Genomic DNA, 21,341 nt, shown 5'->3' with positions numbered 1-21,341 from the left:
TAACCAGAGGACAGATTACATGCATGCTCAGTGAGAAAAGAACTGTGAGTCATACAACTATTAAACCACGTGGTAGGATAGGACTTTATTTAAAAAAAAAAAAAAGGAGGGGGCAGCTCTATGCAGGTATCTGTAAGAAATTCTGCAGTGTTTTAGTTTTGCCAAGAAATAATGACTAATTAACTGTGCAATGACATTCAAACATCAAAGTCATGCTTAAAAACGACATTATACTTCAACCCTTACAAGACTTACTATGCTGTAAATTTGGCGTTATGAATCCATGCAGTATTATTTATTAAATGGTTCTTGGAAAACTTTTATTTTCAAAAGACAAATGTTATAGCCTCATCACATAACTTTTACTAAAATAAATTCCAGATGGAGGAAAATGATAAACAAAAATGAACCATAAAAAACTAGAAAAACAATTTAGAGAATACTCACTTAATATTAGAATGGGGAAGGACTTTCCAACCTTCAATAAAGGAATAATTCACAAATGAAAAGATTTCTAGATTTAGTGACATAAAAAGAAAGGAAAACTACAGTCTGTCAAAAAGCAAAATGATACCAACAGCTCATAGGTAAAACCTGCACCAAGGGCATAAACAGATGCAAAAATGAAAATTATCAACGACCAAGATGTACATGAAAATATGTTCAACCTCACTGTCAATCAAAAGAAATGCAAAGAATAAGATACCATAACTCACTCATCAAATTTAAAGGTTTTTAAAGGTATTACTCTGTGTTGGCAAGGCACTTCCATACACCACTGATGTGATTTCAAAATGAAGTAACCTGTCTAGAAAGCAATGTGACAATATAAATCAAGCTTCTGAAAAATGTTCATACCCACTGATCCAAGAAATCAATCTCTAGCAATTTTTGAAACCAAATAAACATAAGAAATTATGTACATTTAAGGATTATTTAAAACAGTAGAAAATTAGAAACAACTTAAATGCCCAACAATAGGTAAAGGCTAGATAAAATACACTATATCCTAAAATGGAATATCTTGCAGCCTTTAAAAATGCTATTATAGGGGGCGCCTGGGTGGCTCAGTCGTTAAGCGTCTGCCTTCGGCTCAGGTCATGATCTCAGAGTCCTGGGATCGAGTCCCACATCGGGCTCCCTGCTCGGCGGGAGGCCTGCTTCTCCCTCTCCCACCCCTCCTGCTTATATTCCCTCTCTCACTGTGTCTCTCTCTGTCAAATAAATAAAAAAAAAATCTTAAAAAAAAAAATGCTATTATAGGGGCGCCTCAGTGGCTCAGTCGGTTAAGCGTATGCCTTCAGCTCGGGTCGTGATCGCCGTCCTGGGATCAAGCCCTGCATCTGGCTCCCTGCTCAGTGGGGAGTCTGCTTCTCTCTCTCCCTCTGCCATTCGCCCTGCTCATGTGCTCTCTCTCTCTCAAATAAATGAAATCTTTTTAAAAAATTCTATTATAGATTTGATTCCTTAATATGAATATAAGAATGCTCACAGCAGCGCAGAGTCCAACACAGGGCTTGACCTCACAACCCTGAGGTCAAGACCTGAGCTAAAATCAAGAGTCAGACACAACTGCCTGAGCCACCCAGGCACCCCAATAACTAGAACATTTTAAATATCAAACTATATACACAGTATGAACCAATTGTTTCCTTGAAATATGTACATTTTTAGGGCGCCTGGGTGGCTCAGTCGGTTAAGCGTCTGCTTTCAGCTCAAGTCATGATCCCAGGGTCCTGGGATCGAGTCCCGCATTGGGCTCCCTGCTCAGCAGGGAGTCTGCTTCTCTCTCTGTCTCTGCCTGCCTGCCTCTCTCTCTCTCTCAAAGGAATAAAATCTTAAAAATAAATAAATTAAATTTAAAAATTAAAATGTACATTTTTAGAAAGTATACTTCATACATTCACTCATACACATATAAAGGTGATGAGTGTGGGAGTATGAAGGAAATAGACCAAAATGTTAATATTTATTCAAGGTTGGTGGAATGAGGAGTATTTTGTATTTTCTTCTGTATTGCTTTTATTTCCCAAGTTTTTTACAATAAGCAAGCATTGCTTCTGTTATAAGAAAAACACAATATTATACTATTTTAAAGGTATTATATTTCACAAGGTAAACTGAATTCTAACCATACACATTCCACTCATAAAAATGGTATGTGCAAAGAGTTACAGGCGTGGTAAAGTGGTATTATATATAATCATTCTTTTGTTTTTTAAGATTTTATTTATTTATTTGAGAGAGAGAGAATGAGAGAAAGAGCATGGGGGGGAGGGTCAGAGGGAGAAGCAGACTCCCTGATGAGTAGGGAGCCCGATGTGGGACTCAATCCTGGGACTCCAGGATCATGACCTGAGCCGAAGGCAGTTGTTTAACCAACAGCCACCCAGGCGCCCCTACAATCATTTTCATTTTCATGGGGCACAACTCGGTCCTTCTACTACAACCTGCTACCAAACATCTATCACTATGCTGAGTCATGTTATATTGACATTCTACTATATGTCATAATTTTTAAAATCCAAATTACCAGGAAAGCATGAAACTTTTAATGTCAAAATCATGCTTTCATGTAAATTATTTTCTTAAAGCAAAACCCAAAAACTGTAAAATCTGAATTGTTATAAGTCTGATTAGTGAAGTAAGTAATGGCAAAACATTATCATCTTCACCATCTCCAAGACACATGAATTGATGCATAATTAATATGACATTGAGGCTCCTCCTGCCTAAGTCAAGATCAACTAGCCACTGAAAATCAAGTGAATCTGTTTATACAGTATACTTTTTATTTGCCTTAATTAAGACACCTTAGCAGCTTCCTACTGCCTGAGAAAAGAAAAATCTGAAGTAGTATGAGAACAGTCTGCATCAAACTGACTCCCCAGGATAACTCTAGTAGGCCGTGGACTCCAAAACAAAAGTAGTCCTTAAGGGGTGCCTGGGTGGCTCAGTTGTTAAGGGTCTGCCTTCGGCTCAGGTCATGATCCCAGGGTCCTGGGATCGAGCCCAGCATCGGGCTCCCGGCTCAGCAGGAAGCCTGCTTCTCCCTCTCCCACTTCCCCTGCTTGTGTTCCCTCTCTCGCTGTGTCTCTCTCTGTCAAATAAATAAATAAAATCTTTAAAAAAAAAAAAGTAGTCCTTAAAAAAGTGGGGCGGGGGGGAGTCAGTGGGGGTCGCCTGGCTGGCTCAGTTGGTAGAGCATGCAACTCCTGATCTTGGGGTCTTGATTCTAAGCCCCACATTGGGCGTAGAGCTTACTTAAAAAAAGCAGTCTTTGAGGAGGGTTAAAAAACAAAAAACAAAAAAAAACCCTGAGGGAAAGCTACCATGCTAAATAAAACTAACTGCTTCATCTTTGATGAATCCAGATTATGATGAATTTTACAGGCAGTATACTGTGCTCCTTAAAAGAAATACTGTATTTAGAGAGCAAGGATCATCCTTACTTGAGCTGTTTAACAACAAAGCACTAAATATTGGATGCTGAAATTAAAAGCAAGTTATAGTAAACTAATTACAAAGTAATGGCAAATTCCACAAACCAGGCCAAAGAAAACTCCATTAATTTGTGTTAAGTGGTTAAGCAGCCCCTACAGAGCAGCGCACCGGCAGCTCCCAGTAAGACCGAGTGGGTTCAGAGAGTTTATTACTAACAGAGAAAGCATGATCACTATGGTGTCAGTTCCCTGTGTCTCCGGTCCTACAGGACAAAACCAAACTGGAGGGAGGGACCAAATGACAGACAACATGCATGGTGGGTTGCTCTGTTTTTGAGGAGTTAACTCTAGATGGCAGCTTTGCAATTTTATACTCACAGCTATACCCAAAAGTGCCATGTCTTCCCAGGATGACAGAAGAAAATAATAAACCGTCTTGCAGCAGCCTCCCACAAGATAGGGAGGTGGGTAAGAAATGACCTCACGTCATCTGTCCATTTTGCTGTGTACCAGGGAGGATCATAGAGTCTTCCCCCAAGATTTGGATCAGAGTGTGGTTGAGCCTGGCCCATGCAGACTATGTGGAAATGTGAAAGATCACCAAGGTACCATGGCAGAGCCATTCCACTAGTTTATGCTCAAATAGAACAAGAAGTCAGTGTATAAAAGAATATACCATGTCATGTTCCTTCCCATAATTTGAAGTTCAGAAATTTGACACGCATTCACGATCAACCGTTGCAGAGAGGCACAACACTGAACCAAACACTACAGGGAATTTCTGTATCTGCCCGCAAAGAGTTTAAATTCCTCTTGGGGGAGGCAATTTATGTATGTATGTAGGTGGGTGTGTACTGAGATAGCGAGAAAGAGAGCGCTTATGGGGAGGAGGGGGAGAAAGAGACTCTGAAGCAGGCTCCAAGCCCAGTGCAAAGCCCAAAGCGGGGCTCCATCTCGCAACCCTGAGATCATGACCTAAGCTGAAATCAAGAGTCCGACGCTTAACTGACTGAGCCACCCAGGCACCCTGGGGGAAGCAATTTAAAGCCAGGAATACAATTGCACCTGGCTGTATACTCATATTAAATAGGAACTTAAACATCTAACAATAGAAGAATGGTTAAATAAAATATGGTACTTTCACAAAATAAACTATTAGGCAGTCCTAAAAAATCATGTTATAAAATATTTTTCTTCAGTGGAACAGTGGCATAAGGAAGACTCAGGAAGAACAATTTGGAAGAAGACTATACAATAGACTATAATGGGAAGACTTTTATGGCAACATTAAATATATACATGTTGAGAAAACTCAGCCATGAGGTGATGAGGCTTTTTACAAGAGAAGCAGTGAACATATGAAGAGTTGTTTAAGAGGACCTTTAAGCTCTGATCCTACTGAGGATGATAAACTTTGCAACTCGGAAGTAGTAGATCTTAGCTCTGACTAAGGCAAATGGAAGACAGCAGACTAATGTAATAAGAGAAAACTAGACCAAGACATGCAAAAATACAATTTCAAACAATTTAGACCTATACTATCAAAAAAACTGCTAAACCTAATCAAAAAAACATACATTCATCTCCCAGTTTTTCCTGGACTTCATCTACAAATATAATTTTCAAAACAGAATTTGTTAAACCAACATATTAATCCTCAAAACATTTTATAATTTAATATTTTCAATGCCAAACATATTATCTAATGTTAATGTTATAAACATTACTCAAAAATCAATTTTATTAGTTAACCTAAATATTTAAAAGCAGTCAACTATTCTGCAGAGCACCTGGCTGACTCAGCTGACTCAGTTGGTAGAATATGCAACTCCTGATCTCAGGGTTATGAGTTCAAGCCCCATGTTGGGCACAGAGTCTACAATAAATAAATAAATAAATAAATAAATGCAGTCAACTATTCTAAAATAAAAACATATCCAATGGTACAATATAACAATATACAAAAACTACAGCTAAAATAAACTTTAAAAAGGGGAGGGTGCCTGGCTGGCTCAGTTGGAAGTGCATGACTCTTGATCACAGGGTTGTGAGTTCAAGCCCCACACTGAGTATAGAGATTACTAAAAAAATAAATAAACTTTAAAAAAAAACTATAGCTAATCTGCAACAGTTCAACTTTAATAATCATATCTCTGCTTATGAAGCAATAATAAATTTCTTTTTTCTAATAGTTTTTTCCCTTTTTTAAATAAAAATAAAGCAATGAAGACAAAATCAGGGAGACAATGAGAAGTCCAATCTGACTGGAGAACGGTACATACATGAGTAGTGGGAAATATAGAGGAAAAGGAAAGAGGCAAATTGTGGAGAGACCTGAGAAGGCAGCCAGGGTAAGGAGCAGGCTTAACTGAACAAATGTGTTAAAGACCTACCACTCTCTAATAAGTGCTGGAGTGGCAACTAAGTAACTACATTCAAATTAACTCCAAAATCATTAAAAAGAGAAAGGTAAACAAATACCATATTTCTTTGATTTTTACAATGCACATTTCACTCTAATGTTAACATTCCTGAAATCCATGTATGTGCTTATTGTGTAAGTATTCTTTCCAGAAAAGTTACTAAAATGATGGTAAATGCTACAACAGAGGAAATATATTAATTGCAATAAAGGATCAAACCTGCTATAATAGAGGTATAGAGTAATCACTATATGTGGAAGATGAGAGGACAGGGAAACAAATAAACACCTGATCCGGGATACAAAGATGAATAGGAATTCACAAGGTAGAAAAGAAGGAAGAGGACATTAACAGTTGGGGGTAAAAACATGGAGACAAGGAAGCGCATGATACTGTCAAGGAACAGCATGTAGTTTGGTAAGCTGGAATATACAGTTTGGGGGCAGTATAAGATTAACTTGAAGAGCAGATAGGCCAAGAACGCAAGGGGGATATAATATCCAAAAAACAATCAATGTAAGTATACCACAGTAATGCAATAAAGGACAAAACCCATGTGATCATCTCAAAAGACCCAGAAAAAGCATCTGACAAAATCCAACACCCTCTTGTGACAAAAAAATTTTTCAAAAAACTGGCTAAAAAGGGATTTCTTCAACTTAATAAAGGGCATTTATGAAAAAAACCAGAGCTAACATCATATTTAACGGTGAAAGAGTCAATGTATTCCTCCTAAATTCAGGAACAAGCAAGAATGTCCACTCTCACCACATCTATTCAACATTGTACTAGAAGTTCTAGCCAGGACAATTAAGTAAGAAATAGAAATAAAAAGCATCCAGATTCAAAAGGAAAAAGTAAAGCATTTCTATTTGCAAATGACATGATTTTGTATACAGAAAATCCTAATGAACCATTAAAAAAACTCTTAGAATGAAGAAACTAGTTCAGCAAGGTTGCAAGATAAAAGGTCAATATATAAAAATCAATTATATTTCTATACACTAGCAATGAACATCCCCAAAATGAAATTAAGAAAAAATTTCCATATTGCTCAACCATTAAAAAAAATCTTGCCATTTGAAACAACATGGATGGACCTAGAGGGTATTATGTTAAGTGAAATAAATCAAACTGAAGAAGGGGCGCCTGGGTGGCTCAGTCGTTAAGCGTCTGCCTTCCACTCAGGTCATGATCCCAGGGTCCTGGGATGGAGCCCCGCATCGGGCTCCCTGCTCAACGGGAAGCCTGTTTCTTCCTCTCCCCCTCCCCCCGCTTGTGTTCCCTCTCTCGCTATGTCGCTCTCTGTCAAATAAATAAATAAAATCTTTTTAAAAAATCAGACAGAAGAAGATAAATACCTTGTGATTTCACTCATATTTGGAAACTAAAAAACAAATGAACAAAGAAAACAAACAGAAACAGACTCATAAATACAGAGAACAAATTGGTGGTTGGGGGATAGATGGGCAAAATAGATGATGGGAATTAAGAGGTACAAACTTCCAGTTATAAAATAAATAAGTCACAGGGATGTAAAGTATAGCATAGGGAATATAGTCAATAGTACTATAATAACTTTTATAGTGATAGATGATAACTAGACATCATGGTAATCATTTTATAATGTATATGAATGTCAAATCAGTACACTGTACAATTGAAACTAAAATTGTACGTCTTACATCGACGTGGATGGAACTGAAGGGTATTATGCTAAGTGAAATAAGTCAGTCAGAGAAAAATAATTATCATATGGTTTCACCTACATGTGGAATATAAGAAATAGTGCAGAGGATCACAGGGGAAGGGGAGAAAACTGAATGGGAAGAAATCAAAGAGGGAGACAAATCATGAGAGACTCCTGACTCTGGGAAACAAACTGAGGGCTGCGGAAGGGGAGGTGGGTGGGGGCATGGAGTAACTGGGTGATGGGCATTAAGGAGGGCACATGTGATGAGCAGTGGGTATTATACACAACTAATGAATCACTGAACACTACATCAGAAACTAATAATGTACTATATGTTGGCTAATTGAATTTAAATAAAAAATAATAATATTGTACATCAAGTATACTTTAGAAAATTTTCACTTATAATACACTCAAAAAAATAAAAATTTAGGAAAACTACAAAATGTTGAAAGAAATTAAAGCTATAAATAAATCAAAAGACATCCATTATTCATAGGTTGGACAACTTAATATTGTTAAGATGGTAAAACTCCCCAAATTGATCTACAAATTCAACAAAATCCCTATCAAAATCCCAACTTGCATTTGCTGAAGAAATTGACAGGCTGATCCTAAAATTCATACAAGAATGTAAGGGTCTCAAGACGAACCATAAGAGACGATGGACTCTGAAAAACAAACTGAGGGTTCTAGAGGGGAGGGGGGTGGGAGGATGGGTTAGCCTGGTGGTGGGTATTAAAGAGGGCGCGTTCTGCATGGAGCACTGGGTGTTATGCACAAACAATGAATCATGGAACACTACATCTAAAACTAATGATGTAATGTATGGGGATTAACTAACAATAAAAAATTTTTTAAAAAAAGAATGCAAGGGTCTCAGAATAGCCAAAGCAATCTTGAAAAAGAACAATATTGGAAGACTCATATCTCCTGGCTATAAAATTTTATACACAGCTTACTACACAGCTACAGAAGTCAAGAGTGTGGTACTAGGATAAGAATAGAAATATACACACACACATATATATATGAAGAGAAATATAGATCAATGGAATAGAATTGAGAGTCCAGAAATGAACATTTATATTACATTTATGGTCAACTGATTTTTGACAAGCGTGACAAGACAAGTGGATGAGGAAAGAAATATTTTCAAGCAATATTTTCAAGACAACTGAATATCCACATGCAAAAGGATAAAGTTGGACCCTGATCTCACACCATACACAAAAAACTAAAAATGGACAGTACACCTAAAAGCTAAAACTATAAAATTCAAAACAAAACATAAGAGTGAATCTTCATAACCCTGGGTTAGGCAACAGTTTCTCAGATATGACACCAAAACCACAAGCAACGTAAGAAAAAATAGATAAAATGGACTTCATCAAAATTTCAAAATTTTGTCTTTTAAAGTAGAGAACCCACAGAATAGGAAAGAAATATTTGCAAACCATATATCTGATAAGGGTTTTATGTACAGAATTAAAAAAATAAAAACTCTTAAACTCAGTAATGAAAAGACAACCCAATTAGAAAATGGACAGAGTCTGAATAGATATTTCAGTTAGGAAGATGTACACATGAAAAGATACTTAACATCATTAGTTATTAGGGAAATGCAAATCAAAACCATAATGAGATTACACTGGAATCCTCATACATTGCTAATGAGAATGTAAAATGGTGCAAACACTTTGGAAATAATTTAACATTTCCTCAAATTGCGAAACACAGAATTACCATGTGATTCAGCAATTCCACTCCTACATATTTATACACAAGACAAATGAAAACATACATCTACACAAAAACTTGTACATCAATGATCATAGCAGTATTATTTATACTAAATAGCCAGAGTGGAAACAACCCAATTGTCCACAAAATGTACAATGGAATATTATTCGGATATAAAAAAGAATGAAGTACGGATACATGCTACAACATAAATGAACTTTGAAAACATTATGGCAAATAAAGAAACCTGCCACAAAAGGCCAGATGAAATGTCCAGAATAGGCAAATTCTATAGAGACAGAAAACAGATTAGTGATTACCTAAGCCTAGTCTAGATGGAGGTGGGGAGTGAGGGGGGAATGGGGAGGTACTGCTAATAAGTATGGGGCTTTGGGGGGGGGTGAAAACATTCCAAAATTACATTGTAGTGATGGGTACAGAACTAACAACCAATAAACTATACACTCTAAGTGGGTGAATTTTTGGTAGTGAATTATAATCTCAACAAAATGTTAAAAAGGAGTAGGCAGGGATAATTCTGGAAAAAGATGATCTGTGTCTTAAAATATGAAACTGGAACTCACACTATTATATAAATCAATTCCATATTGATTAAGAACTTAAACACCCAAAACAGACCTTCAAAACTCTTAGTAAAAAATGTAGGTGAATGGGGGCGCCTGGGTGACTCAGTCAGTTAAGTGTCTGCCTTCGGCTCGGGTCATGATCCCAGGGTCCTGGGATTGAGACCTGTGTCTCCCCGCTGCCCCTCCCTCCCCAGCGTGTGTGTGTGTGTGTGTGTGTGTGTGTGTGTGTGCGCGCTCTCTCTCTCGCTTGCTTTCTCTCAAATAAATAAAATCTTTAAAAAAAAACAAAAAAAATGTAGGTGAATGTATTTTGCACATTCTTAAACAAGACACAAAAAAGCAGTGACTATAACGCACTGACAAATCTTATTGTATTAAAATTTTGCAACATTTGCTCATTCAAAGGCTTCTTAAAAAGCAAAAAGGCAAGTTATAAGCTCGGAGAAAATATTCACAGTACACAAAACTGACAAATGAGTACTGTTAGGAATACTTTTTTAACTCAGAGAATTCTGTAAGAAAAGCACAGTCCACCAATAGAAATTGGGCAAAATAAATGAAAAGTCATTTCACAGTACAGGAAACACCTATGGCCAACAGACATTCGAAGATATGTTAACATCACTAGTGATGAGCAAAATGTAAATTAAGAAACACTTCACTGAAGTACCTTTTTAAACTCATTTGGCCAAAATGTGTAGATCTGACACTACTATGTGTTGGACATATGGATTCAAAGGATCTCTTATACATGTTGAAGGAAATGTACATTTTAAACCAGTTTGGCATTATCTCAAGTTGAACAGACATGCCATATAGCCTAGAAATTCCACTACCAAGTATATGCACAAGAGAAATTCTCACACATGTACAACACGAGACACAATAATGCTTACAGCAGCACTGTTTGCAAGAGCAAAACTGTGGAAACAACCCAAATGGCCATCAGTGAGAAAGTGGATAAAGTGTAGTATAGTCACACAATGAAAGCTAATGCAGCCATCAAAATAATGAACTACAGCTTCACACAACATTTTGGATGAATCTTAGCAATTTAATATTAAGTAACATAAAAATCACCAGTCATATAAAGCATAGTGTATGCATTAGCTTTTTTACATTTTTTTAAATATTCAAAACAAGGAATAAGCAATGTATTGTTATGGAGCTGGCTTACTGGCTCCAAGGTGTTTTAGTAGCTACAAGTGACAATCAGACCTGCATATTAGAAAGAGTGCTCTTGCGGTGCCCGGGTGGCTCAGTCGGTAAAGCGTCTGCCTTCTGCTCAGGTCATGATCCCGGGGTCCTGGGATCGAGCCCCGCATCGGGCTCCCTGCTCCGCGGGGAGTCTGCTTCTCCCTCTGCTTCTGCCTTTCTCTCTCTCTGTCTCTCATGAATTAAAAAAAAAAATCTTTAAAAAAAAAGAAAGAAATAAAGAGTGTTCTGGCTACCATGTAAAGAACTAACCCGGCTTGAAACAAATATGAGGCAGAGAGATTATTCAGGAAAACTGTAGATAAGTACAGTTAAAGGTGAGGAGAGGAGGACCTGAACAACAACAATAGCAGTGAGAACAGACAGGAAGGAAAGAGATCTGAAAGCTATTCAAAGAGCTATGACCAACAGGCCTTAGTTCCTAACTAGTTATAAAAGGGAAGGGAAGGGAAGAGTGGAGAATCATTCCTAAGTTTCTGGTCTGAGTGACCAGGGGGCCTAGGATCAATAACAAAGGCTGATTTTTTTTTAATATATTTTGAGTTTGAAGACACTCTGGGATGTCACTATGCATACAATTTCCTCCCTTCATGGGTAATTATAAAATCTGATCCTCTCCCTTACCTCCAATCTCCTTTATAAAGCCCTCTCTGCTGTTCTACCAACGCAATCAAATGTCATCTCTTCCTCTTTGAACCTGCATTGCACTTTACTTTCACTTATGACATTTATCTTACTCTAGCCCAGTGATTCTCAGTCTTGGCACCACTGACATTTTGGAACAGATAAGTCTTTGTTGTGTGTGGCAGTCCTTCCTGTGCACTGTAGGATGCTTTGCAGCATCCCAGGCCCCTCTTACCCGCTAGATGTCAGTAGCATTCCCAAGTTGTGGCAATCAAAACATCTCCAGACATTACCAAATATCCCCTGGGGCAAATCTTCCCTCATTGAGAACAACTGATCTAGCTTATATAATAGATAGGTGAGTACAGATAAGTGAGTACTTGTTTTATACCACTATGAAATCATAAATCCCTTAAGGCAGCAACTTTACAACCTGTCCTTTTACGTAAAATAGGTAAGTCCATTCTTACATATTAAGGCAGGTTAAGGAAAAAGTTACCTATGTCGATTTACTATTTTTAACTTATAAATATCTTCAAAAGTACTTGATTTTCCATTGACACAGACATCCCCAACCAATTAGCTCAAAGTATTAAGGATTTACATATTGTAATTACTTTTTTAAGAGAGGAAGATTTCTAGGCTGCACATTCTAGAGTCTCTTTGGGGTATAATCATTTAACAAAGTGATTTTTGGATGAAAGCCAAATTCATAAATGTTCTAGAATTGGTTAGTCTCCGTAGAGTTCAAATAAAAGTTTATGCTGCAGTTATTTTATTTCCGTCTTTGGTCACCTTAAATCCCTAATATTATACATAAAATTCTACTGAAAAAGATTGAAGTAATTAATTTAAAAGTAAAGTGACAAAAATCTGTCACAAATCATAAAAGAGTAGAGAGAATTAGCAACGTCCACAAATAGGAAAAGACTTACTTCCCTATTTGGAAAAAACAACTTTTCTTTAAAATTTTTCATATCAAAACATACCTTAGAAAATAGCCATTGTTTAATTATCCATTAGTACATTGACTGACAGTCTGTAAGTGGAATACTATCAATTTATAATTTATTTGAAACAGGAGAAATGTAAAGATTAAAATTTAAAACTTGGCCATTAGCAGACTTGAGTGCACTAGTTTTAAGTGAGACTAAACATAAACTTAGATTATTGTTATAAAACTGACTTGTACAGTTTCCTCTTATTACCTTAAATGGTTCCCTGGAGTGGAAGGTGTTCCTTTCCATAAAAGGGAAGCAGACAAAACTTTCTCTTTTTTTATTGAGATTTATTTATTTATTTGTCAGAGAGAAAGAGAGAGCGTGCGTGCACAAACGGGGGAGTGGCAGGCAGAGGGAGAAGCAGGCTCACCACTAAGCAAGGAGCCCTACGTGGGACTCAATCCCAGGACCCTGGGATCATGACCTGAGCCGAAGGCAGAGGCTTCACCGACTGAGCCACCCAGGCGTCCCAGACAAAACTTTCTGAAACTTTTCAGAGTATTACAAGGCTTCAAGAAGTACCCCCAGTACAACCAAAGTGTAACGAGAAAGAGAAAACCAAGATTTCCCCTCTTGGTCACGATGAAAATCTCTGTAGAATGAGGGTGGGCATCACACAGTTTAAGCATGCCTTAGAGTGGGCTGCTGGGGTGGGCTAGGAGAATGACATGCCCTTCTGCAAAGTTTCAGAGTGCCTTGGAAATTAAACAAATACCACCTTCCAGGGAATCAATAAGCTGTAAGTCTTCAATTATTTGTATTTGTGAAAAATATTTTTATTTGTGAAAAGTGTTCCTAACATCATCTCTTATTTTGTCAGTAAGGTTCTGGATCTTGTCCAGCTTTATGTTTTTGGTGACAAATAAGTGCTTCAGAGTTTGTATTACAAATAATCTAAATTGTGTAAGACTGATGAATCACAGACCTGTACCTCTGAAACAAATAATACATTATATGTTAAAAAAAAAAAAAGAAGATAGTAGGAAGGGAAAAATGAAGAGGGGAAATCGGAGGGGGAGACGAACCATGAGAGACAATAGACTCTGAAAAACAAACTGAGGGTTCTAGAGGGGAGGGGGGTGGGAGGATGGGTTAGCCCGGTGATGGGTACTAAGGAGGGCACGTATTGAATGGAGCACTGGGTGTTATACGCAAACAATGAATCATGGAACATTACATCAAAAACTAATGATGTAATGTGATGACTAACATAACATAATAAAATTAAATTTAAAAAAAAAACCAAATAGGGGCACCTGGGTGGCTCAGTCGTTAAGCATCTGCCTTCAGCTGAGGTCATGATCCCAGGGTCCTGGGATCGAGCCCCACATCGGGCTCCCTGCTCAGCGGGAAGCCTGCTTCTCCCTCTCCCACTCCCCCTGCTTGTGTTCCCTCTCTCGCTCTGTCTCTGTCAAATAAATAAATAAAATCTTTTAAAAAAATAAAAAGTAATTTTAAAAAAACAAATAATCTAAATCAAGATATTAAATTTTAAACTTTAAGCAGTGTGCCTATAAGCCCAATTCTAAAATATTCCAATCAGCCACTTCTGTTCTTTTACCTGTCATGTAGTATTTATAATCTTTTTCATAAAAGATATGTTCATATTTTCCAAAGCTACTAATTTAGCTGCTTACCACACAGTCCTAATTCTGTACTGTAGCTTATTCTCCATATTGGTTCCTTAAAGCATTATGCTCTATTGAGTACTTTTTTCTATGCTCATCAACTTTTTCCCCAATGACACTGCCTCATTTCTTTAAGATTAAAATTTAAGACATTAATGTCCCCAAACATCTACCTTCACTTTTACCTTAGTAAAAGTCAGGTTACTTCTCCCTTCCATGGCTAACAGCTCCCCACCCTGTTCTTGCTTCCCTTGCCTTCAAATGAAGGTCCTCTCTACTCCTCTTGGATTTGAACACTGAGCTCTCCACATGTTCCCTCCTCTCAGCCTCTCAGTATGTTTGTGAAAATACAGAGTAAACCTTCGGTTAACATCTGCCCTTAACACACATTATCATTCTCAACTCTGTATTCATACAATTTCTCTTCTGAAATTCTGCAACTTTCCCTCCTACCTAATCATAACTTGATCCCATACTGATCGTTTACCTCAAGATTCAGCAAATACCTAACTTTAAAGGAAGCTTTCTCAAACTAACTTAACTAACCCCAATAAAATTAAACCTTATGCCATAGCTTCACATCACTTACTTGTACATTTTATAAATGTATACAATTTTGAATATTGTTATATAATTCTTTTTTTTGAACTGTTTTAGTAATTTTTTAAAGTTTATTTTTTTAGTAATCTTTACACCCAATGTGGGGCTCAAACTCACGACCCTGAGATTAAGAGTCGCATGCTCTTGGGGTGCCTGGGTGGCTCCATCCATTAAGCATCCAACTCTTGATTTGGCTCAGATCATGATCTCAGGGTGGTGGGATCGAGCCCTGCGCCAGGTTCCATGCTCAGCAAGGAGTCTGCTTGAGATTCTCTCTCTCTCCAGCGTGCTCTCTCTCTCTCTCTAAAATAAATAAATCTTTTTTAATTTTGTTTTTGTTTTTGTTTTTTGTGTTTTTTTTGTTTTTTTTTAAAGATTTTTTTTTATTTATTTATTTGAGAGAGAGAGTGAGAGAGAGAAAGAGCACAAGACGGGGGAGCGGGAGAGGGAGAAGCAGACTCCCTACCGAGCAGGGAGCCCGATGCGGGACTCGATCCCGGGACTCCAGGATCATGACCTGAGCCGAAGGCAGTCGCTTAACCAACTGAGCCACCCAGGCGCCCAAATAAATCTTTTTTTTAAAAGTCACATGCTCTTTCCAACTGAGCCAGCCAGGCACCCCTGTAATTCTTTTCTAATTGTTACACATATTCCTGTACATATTCAGCTATTTAATAGACTCTTCAAGGACAATAACCAAGTCCCTTTCTTTTCTATTGGCTATAATCATGTTTCCAAAGTTGGAGTTCAATAAACGCTTGCTTAATGAATCTATTGTAAAACCATCAGAAAGAGAGGCATAAAGACTACATACACAACACAAAACACACTGCACACAAAGCAAAAATTATATAACATATTAAGTTAAATAAGCATTTTTCAGAATACATAATCTATTTATTAGCATAGTGTGTAGTTTAATAATACCTTTATTATATAGACAGACTGCATTACAATGGAAATAACACTGGAATAGTGAGTGCTAGAGTAAAAAAACCTAGGCTCTGACCCCCACTCTGCCATACACTAGCCATTTAAATTTGGGCAAATCACTTAACCTCTCACAACAATGAGTAATTACTATGTACTGTGCCAAACTCACAGGGTTATTATTAGGATACAATAGCATAATATACATGAAAGTGCTTAAAAATTTATAAAGAGCTGTAATACTTTAATGATGAACACACCCTCCAATTTAAGATAACATTTTATTTTAAAATGTGAACTTACAAAAGAAAGAAATTAAGGGGCAACGATTTATACTGTAGAAGAATTCATCACTGAATAAAATAAATCACTGTGAGGTCCAGCAACTCAAATTCAATCTAGAGCAATTAAAATATGAGTCAACTGTCAAAAATGTGCTTCACATTCGATTTTTTAGGGAGAAATTTATTACACAAAGCAAGGTAGATATTTGAATCAGTCCAAAAAATCACAATCACAAGTTCATTCCATTGAATGTACTAAAAGGGCCTTCACCTCACAACATAATCAGATGCTGCAAAGTTTATCTGGCTCCATTTTACAACCTGATAAAATGCACCATGCCCCACAGTTGAAGGGGTGAACCAGCACATGTAGGAAAAACTAGAGTTGACTCCAGGTTTACAGGAAAACATGTGATTAACCAGGACACAGCACCATCTGATGCATGTAAGAATTCCTAAATCTGTTTCACAGACCTATTGTTTATGGAATAAAGAGGTATGAAGAAGCAGAGGGAGCAGCTGCAAGTAGGCTGAGACTTATTTGTAGCGTTGGTGACAAAGTCAAATATGAAAGTTTCAGGATCTGTTTGAGTGGCTATTAGAATCATTTTCAAGCTCTCTTAGGTCAACAAATTATCAGAGTATCCAGACAGACTAAAATGTTCTAGGCAATTTCCCTTTGCCCTGCCAAGTCTACCTATAGACCATCTAAGACAGGACATTACAACAAGAGTCAGCTACTTTCCTGAAATGGATCACGAACTTTCTCATCCCTGTTCTTATGTCTTTATATAGAGGATTTTAATCAAGAAGAATCTGGAAGGCAGATATATTCAAAAAGGTCATGAGCACAAACCACCAACTGAAGATTCAAATAAATTAGCAAACTCTCCCTTTTAAATATTAATCTCCTGAAAAGGCTGCCATAATTAGCTTCAAGCTACATCCCAGCAAAAGAAGGGGAGTGAGCTGAAGAGGGGAAAAGAAACGAGGAGAGCAGGAGGGCACAAGCAGATGAAGATCACACACCAGAAATGCAAAAAAAGGTAAAAAGACACCAAAGACAACTTCACCAACAGCTACCAACCATCCATCTTCCCTCAGAGCAAGACTATTAATAGAGAAAACAAGATTTTGCTGCTACATGTTTTGGGGGCACTATTTTCTTAATGCCAAGTTATCCAACAGTATCAAATGTAAACCAGGGTTATGCATGGTAACTGAAGAAACTATAGCTTCCTGGCAATTTGCTATTCACTATAGACATGATATAATGAAAAAAAAGTCTCTGCTTCACCAAGTCTGTTAAAAAGAATATTGAACTAGATCTTGAATACATAGTTCCTAGTTTTGGTTTTGACCCTCTTGACAAGTGACTTTAGTCACTAAATTTTTATCAATGTTCGCATTCACCTAAACAGTACTTCTTGAGTACCTAAAAAATGAACTATTTTAGAGTTTCTCAGCCCTGCCTACACATTAGAATCACCTGGGAAGACTTTCTTAAAAAAAGATTCTCTTGGCCCCTGAGATTCTGATTTAATTGGTCTGGGGTAGGGCCCAGGCATACGTTTTTAAAAAACACTCCCTTGCGATTTTAACGTGCAGCCCAGGTGAAGAACCCCAGGTCTGTTTTGTCTTATGTGTATGTGAGGAACAGCAAAATAATGCAAAAAGCCCTCCCTGCTTCCTTTCAAATCTATCAATTTTCCCTTCTTATCCAATTTAGTTTTACCCCAGATTCTCACCACCTCACACCTAGATTAACAGAATACCTTCCTACCTATTTTCCCTTCCACCAGTCTCTTCCCAACCCAATAAAACATTATATGCTTGCCTAACTCATCAGTTTGGTTCTGAAACATTATCCCACTGAGAGTCATTTTAAGTATAACAATACCAACAAACAGAACTGGTTTCATCAGAGGATACCGTATGTTTACAGATGTGTATGTATGTGTGTGTACGCGTATGTATGTATTATCTGAAACATGCTCTATTTTTCTTCAGTTCCAGTGTACCCACCTTCATTTATACATAATGAATACTAGTCTCTTTACATACAAAAATATTGCCCCTAAATTGTTCACGACTGAATTTTGTCAAAAATGAATGGCAAATGAATCACTCACGAATATGTCATTTAAATTTTGAACTGTTTCCACAAGGAAACACACATTCAACTAAAAAAAAAAAAGTAAAATGAGGTGGAATCGTCTCAAAAATCCTGTGTTACTGTAGACACTGATAAAGTTTATGACAAAAGAATGCTTAACAAGAACAAATATGGCTCTGCTTTGTGTTAAAGCTTGCCTCAGAAAAAACAAAACAAAACAAAACTGAAGGCTTAAAAGCCGTAGGTTATAACCATATAAGATGATATTCAAGTTTATGAAAAATATTATCAAGTACAATATAAGCAATATATAATGAGAAGGCTGAACAACTATATGACTTATTCCCTGCCCTTAAGGAGCTCTCCAGCTTCTCAGGGACAGCATGACACAAACATAACAAAGAAAATAAAGCCAGCCCTAGCAAGTAAGTGGTAAAGGTAGTAAAGTACCGTTAAGAACTCAAAAACAGGAGACTGCTATGGACTAAGGGAGTTAGAGACAGCTTCCTGGAAAAGCTGGGGCTTGAACAAAATTAAATAGATGGAGTAAAGAGAAAAATCCCAAGCATGTGGGTGACCTTCTACAAAGATGAGGCAGAAATTCATTATATATATTTGAGGGACAGGGAGTTAACCTAGTTGGAACAGAGGGTTCTATGTAGGAGTGTTTGGGGTGGTAAGGTTGCAATAATAAACTGGAGCTGTACAGTGAAAGCCCTGAATGCCAGGCCAGGATGCTCAAACTTAGTCCTACAGATATATCCTTTACAGGTTATAAAGCACAATAAGCAAAACAACATATGCTCATAATGATGCAGTATGAAACCATTTTTCCTGAAGCCTTTAAAGAACATACCAAGTCCTATAATATTTTGCCAATATATTCATAAATATGTGAACATATTGTTTAGGAAATCTGTTCAGAGTGAAGGAGTAAATACTCGAACATGCTTTCCAAAATACAACATCAGTGATCGATTACGCATTCATAGTTCTTAGGATAATTCCTAAGAGAATAATTGAGTGGAAGGCTTCAATTTTTAGGCTTTCCTCCTCTCCCCACCCTCCTCCCAACACATACCTAAATTTAATATCCAGAAACTGAATGCACTGAAATAGTGTTATTCTGAAAATAAGAGGCCTTTATTACTTCTCATTATAGGTGATTCTACTTACTGTACTGTTCCAAAATTACTACACCTATCAAAATAATTTTGTCCATGATTTCTTTCAGCAAAGCAAATATAAAAGATAACAAATGCAAAGATTATGAAAAGCAAAAAACCCTTTCATCAAATGGAAACGTATTTAAAATAATCCGCATTGGTTTATAAGGCAGAGGGGAAAGAGAGTATGTTCATAACAAAAAATGCCATCCACAACAAAGAGTACCAGAGAGTATAGGAAGAACGCTACAATAGCCAATTTCTCAACCAAAATGATAAGCCATTAGCCCACAACTCCCTAAAGAATAGAGTTAATTCTGTTTCTCAAAAATGCCTTCAAATTTTTTGGCTATTTCTGCTATAAAAATTAGGACTCTAACATAACTCAAAACAAGGATCCTTGCCCCTAGTATACCAGACATGTTAGTGATTGATTGATTTCATTTGCCACAGCAACAAATACTAATTTAACCACCACTACCTTCTCAACACCAGGAAGATGAAAAATCTGTCTTTAAACGCATACGTGACCAGAAGGCAAGAATATTCTGGGATGATTAAAACACACACACAAAATAACACATAAAAACCGTGGCAATGCTGCGGCTGCACGATGAAAAGGAATATGCCTTTCTTCCAGGCATGTATGCCTTTAAAGAATATGTGTAGATTGTAATTTTACGTATTGTCTCCCCCCCCCACCCCCCTCCGAGAAAGATGAGAACATCCAGGAGAGTTGGAAGAAGTGCATTAAGGAAGGTGTCAGTACCTCCCTCCCTACTCCTTACTGGGGAAACTCGCTTTAACAATACTGCTCTTTCACCCCTCACATCCCGCCGGGTTTCCATACATCTTTCAGTCAACAACCCTCCCCCCCCCCCGGCCCCCACCACCACCATTCCCTTCTCTCCCCCTCACATTCACGAGAAAAGGCTGCTCCGACTTTGTCAGTCTCGCCGCCCCCGCGAACCCGCCCAGACCAGCAGTCCAACAACGCAGCCACGCAGCCACCCGCACCCCCCACCTCCTCCTTCGGAGCCCAGCTTCCCCTCCCCCCCACCCCGTCCCGTCACCTGCTTGGGTGGTGTCCGTCAGGTCGTAGCCGCTGCCGGGGAAGTCTCGGAGTTTCCTGCCACTGAGGCTCAGGATGCCGGAGTTGCCCGCCTCCTCCAGGGCCCGGTCCAGGCTCCTCACCGTGTGTTGAGGCTGCAGGCTCCCCGGGTTCCACTGCGGCCCGTTGGGGAACGGCTGACCGAAAAGAGTCGGTACCGGGATGGGCACCACCAGGGTCCCGCCGCCGCCGCCGCCTCCCCCTCCGGCTCCGCCACCTCCCCCTCCGGCTGCGCTACCGCCACCGCTACTTCCACCTCCACCACAACCGCCGCCCCCACTGTTAACACCACCTCCCTGACTCGCCGCCATGTTCCTGGGAGAGAGAATAGCCCCCGACAATACTCTCAGCTTGTGCCGCGAGTGTAGGGGGTTCTTAGGACGCATGCCCCGGACGGGGGGGGGGGAGGGGGGGGCGAGGTAGAGGGTGGGAAGGAACCAGGGGGCGGGCTGGGAGGAGGTGTTGGGTAGAGAAGAGACGGTGTTCCAACGTGCAGAACGGTCACTTTAAGAAATGTGTGATCGGAGGAAGGATGCTAAGTCTCGGTTCCGCTGCTTTGGGTACCAAAATCTTGCGAAGCGACACCAGCTTAACTACAGGTCATTTAGCGGTCTGTCCCCAGATCTGTAAATTGCTTCACCTTTCTCGCTCTACAAAACAAAGGCAAATATATTAGGTAGGGGTGAAGGGATTCGTTTCAGAATATATTGAAACGGCATTTAGAAGGACTATCAGCCACCTTATTGAAACGCTTACCGCAAATGCCTCAGGAATTGT

The 21,341-nt window shown here is 38.4% G+C and overlaps 1 protein-coding gene across 2 annotated transcripts in view; it reads right to left on the bottom strand.

Annotated features, from left to right (window-relative positions):
- The window catches only part of LRCH2 (leucine rich repeats and calponin homology domain containing 2), a 97,058-nt gene extending 76,183 nt beyond the window's left edge, over positions 1–20,875 (bottom strand). For both annotated transcript variants that reach the window (XM_021686414.1, XM_021686421.1), the window contains exon 1: positions 20,527–20,875. In XM_021686414.1, the coding sequence (XP_021542089.1) occupies positions 20,527–20,875 (349 nt within the window). The remainder of the gene's footprint in view (positions 1–20,526) is intronic.
- Between the last annotated feature and the right edge of the window lie 466 nt (positions 20,876–21,341).

Source organism: Neomonachus schauinslandi, chromosome X (assembly GCF_002201575.2).
Source record: "Neomonachus schauinslandi chromosome X, ASM220157v2, whole genome shotgun sequence".
In the NCBI taxonomy this organism is placed as follows: Eukaryota; Metazoa; Chordata; class Mammalia; order Carnivora; family Phocidae; genus Neomonachus; species Neomonachus schauinslandi.
Note: the sequence above shows the minus strand (reverse complement) of the source record. Positions and strands in the feature narration are given on the sequence as shown.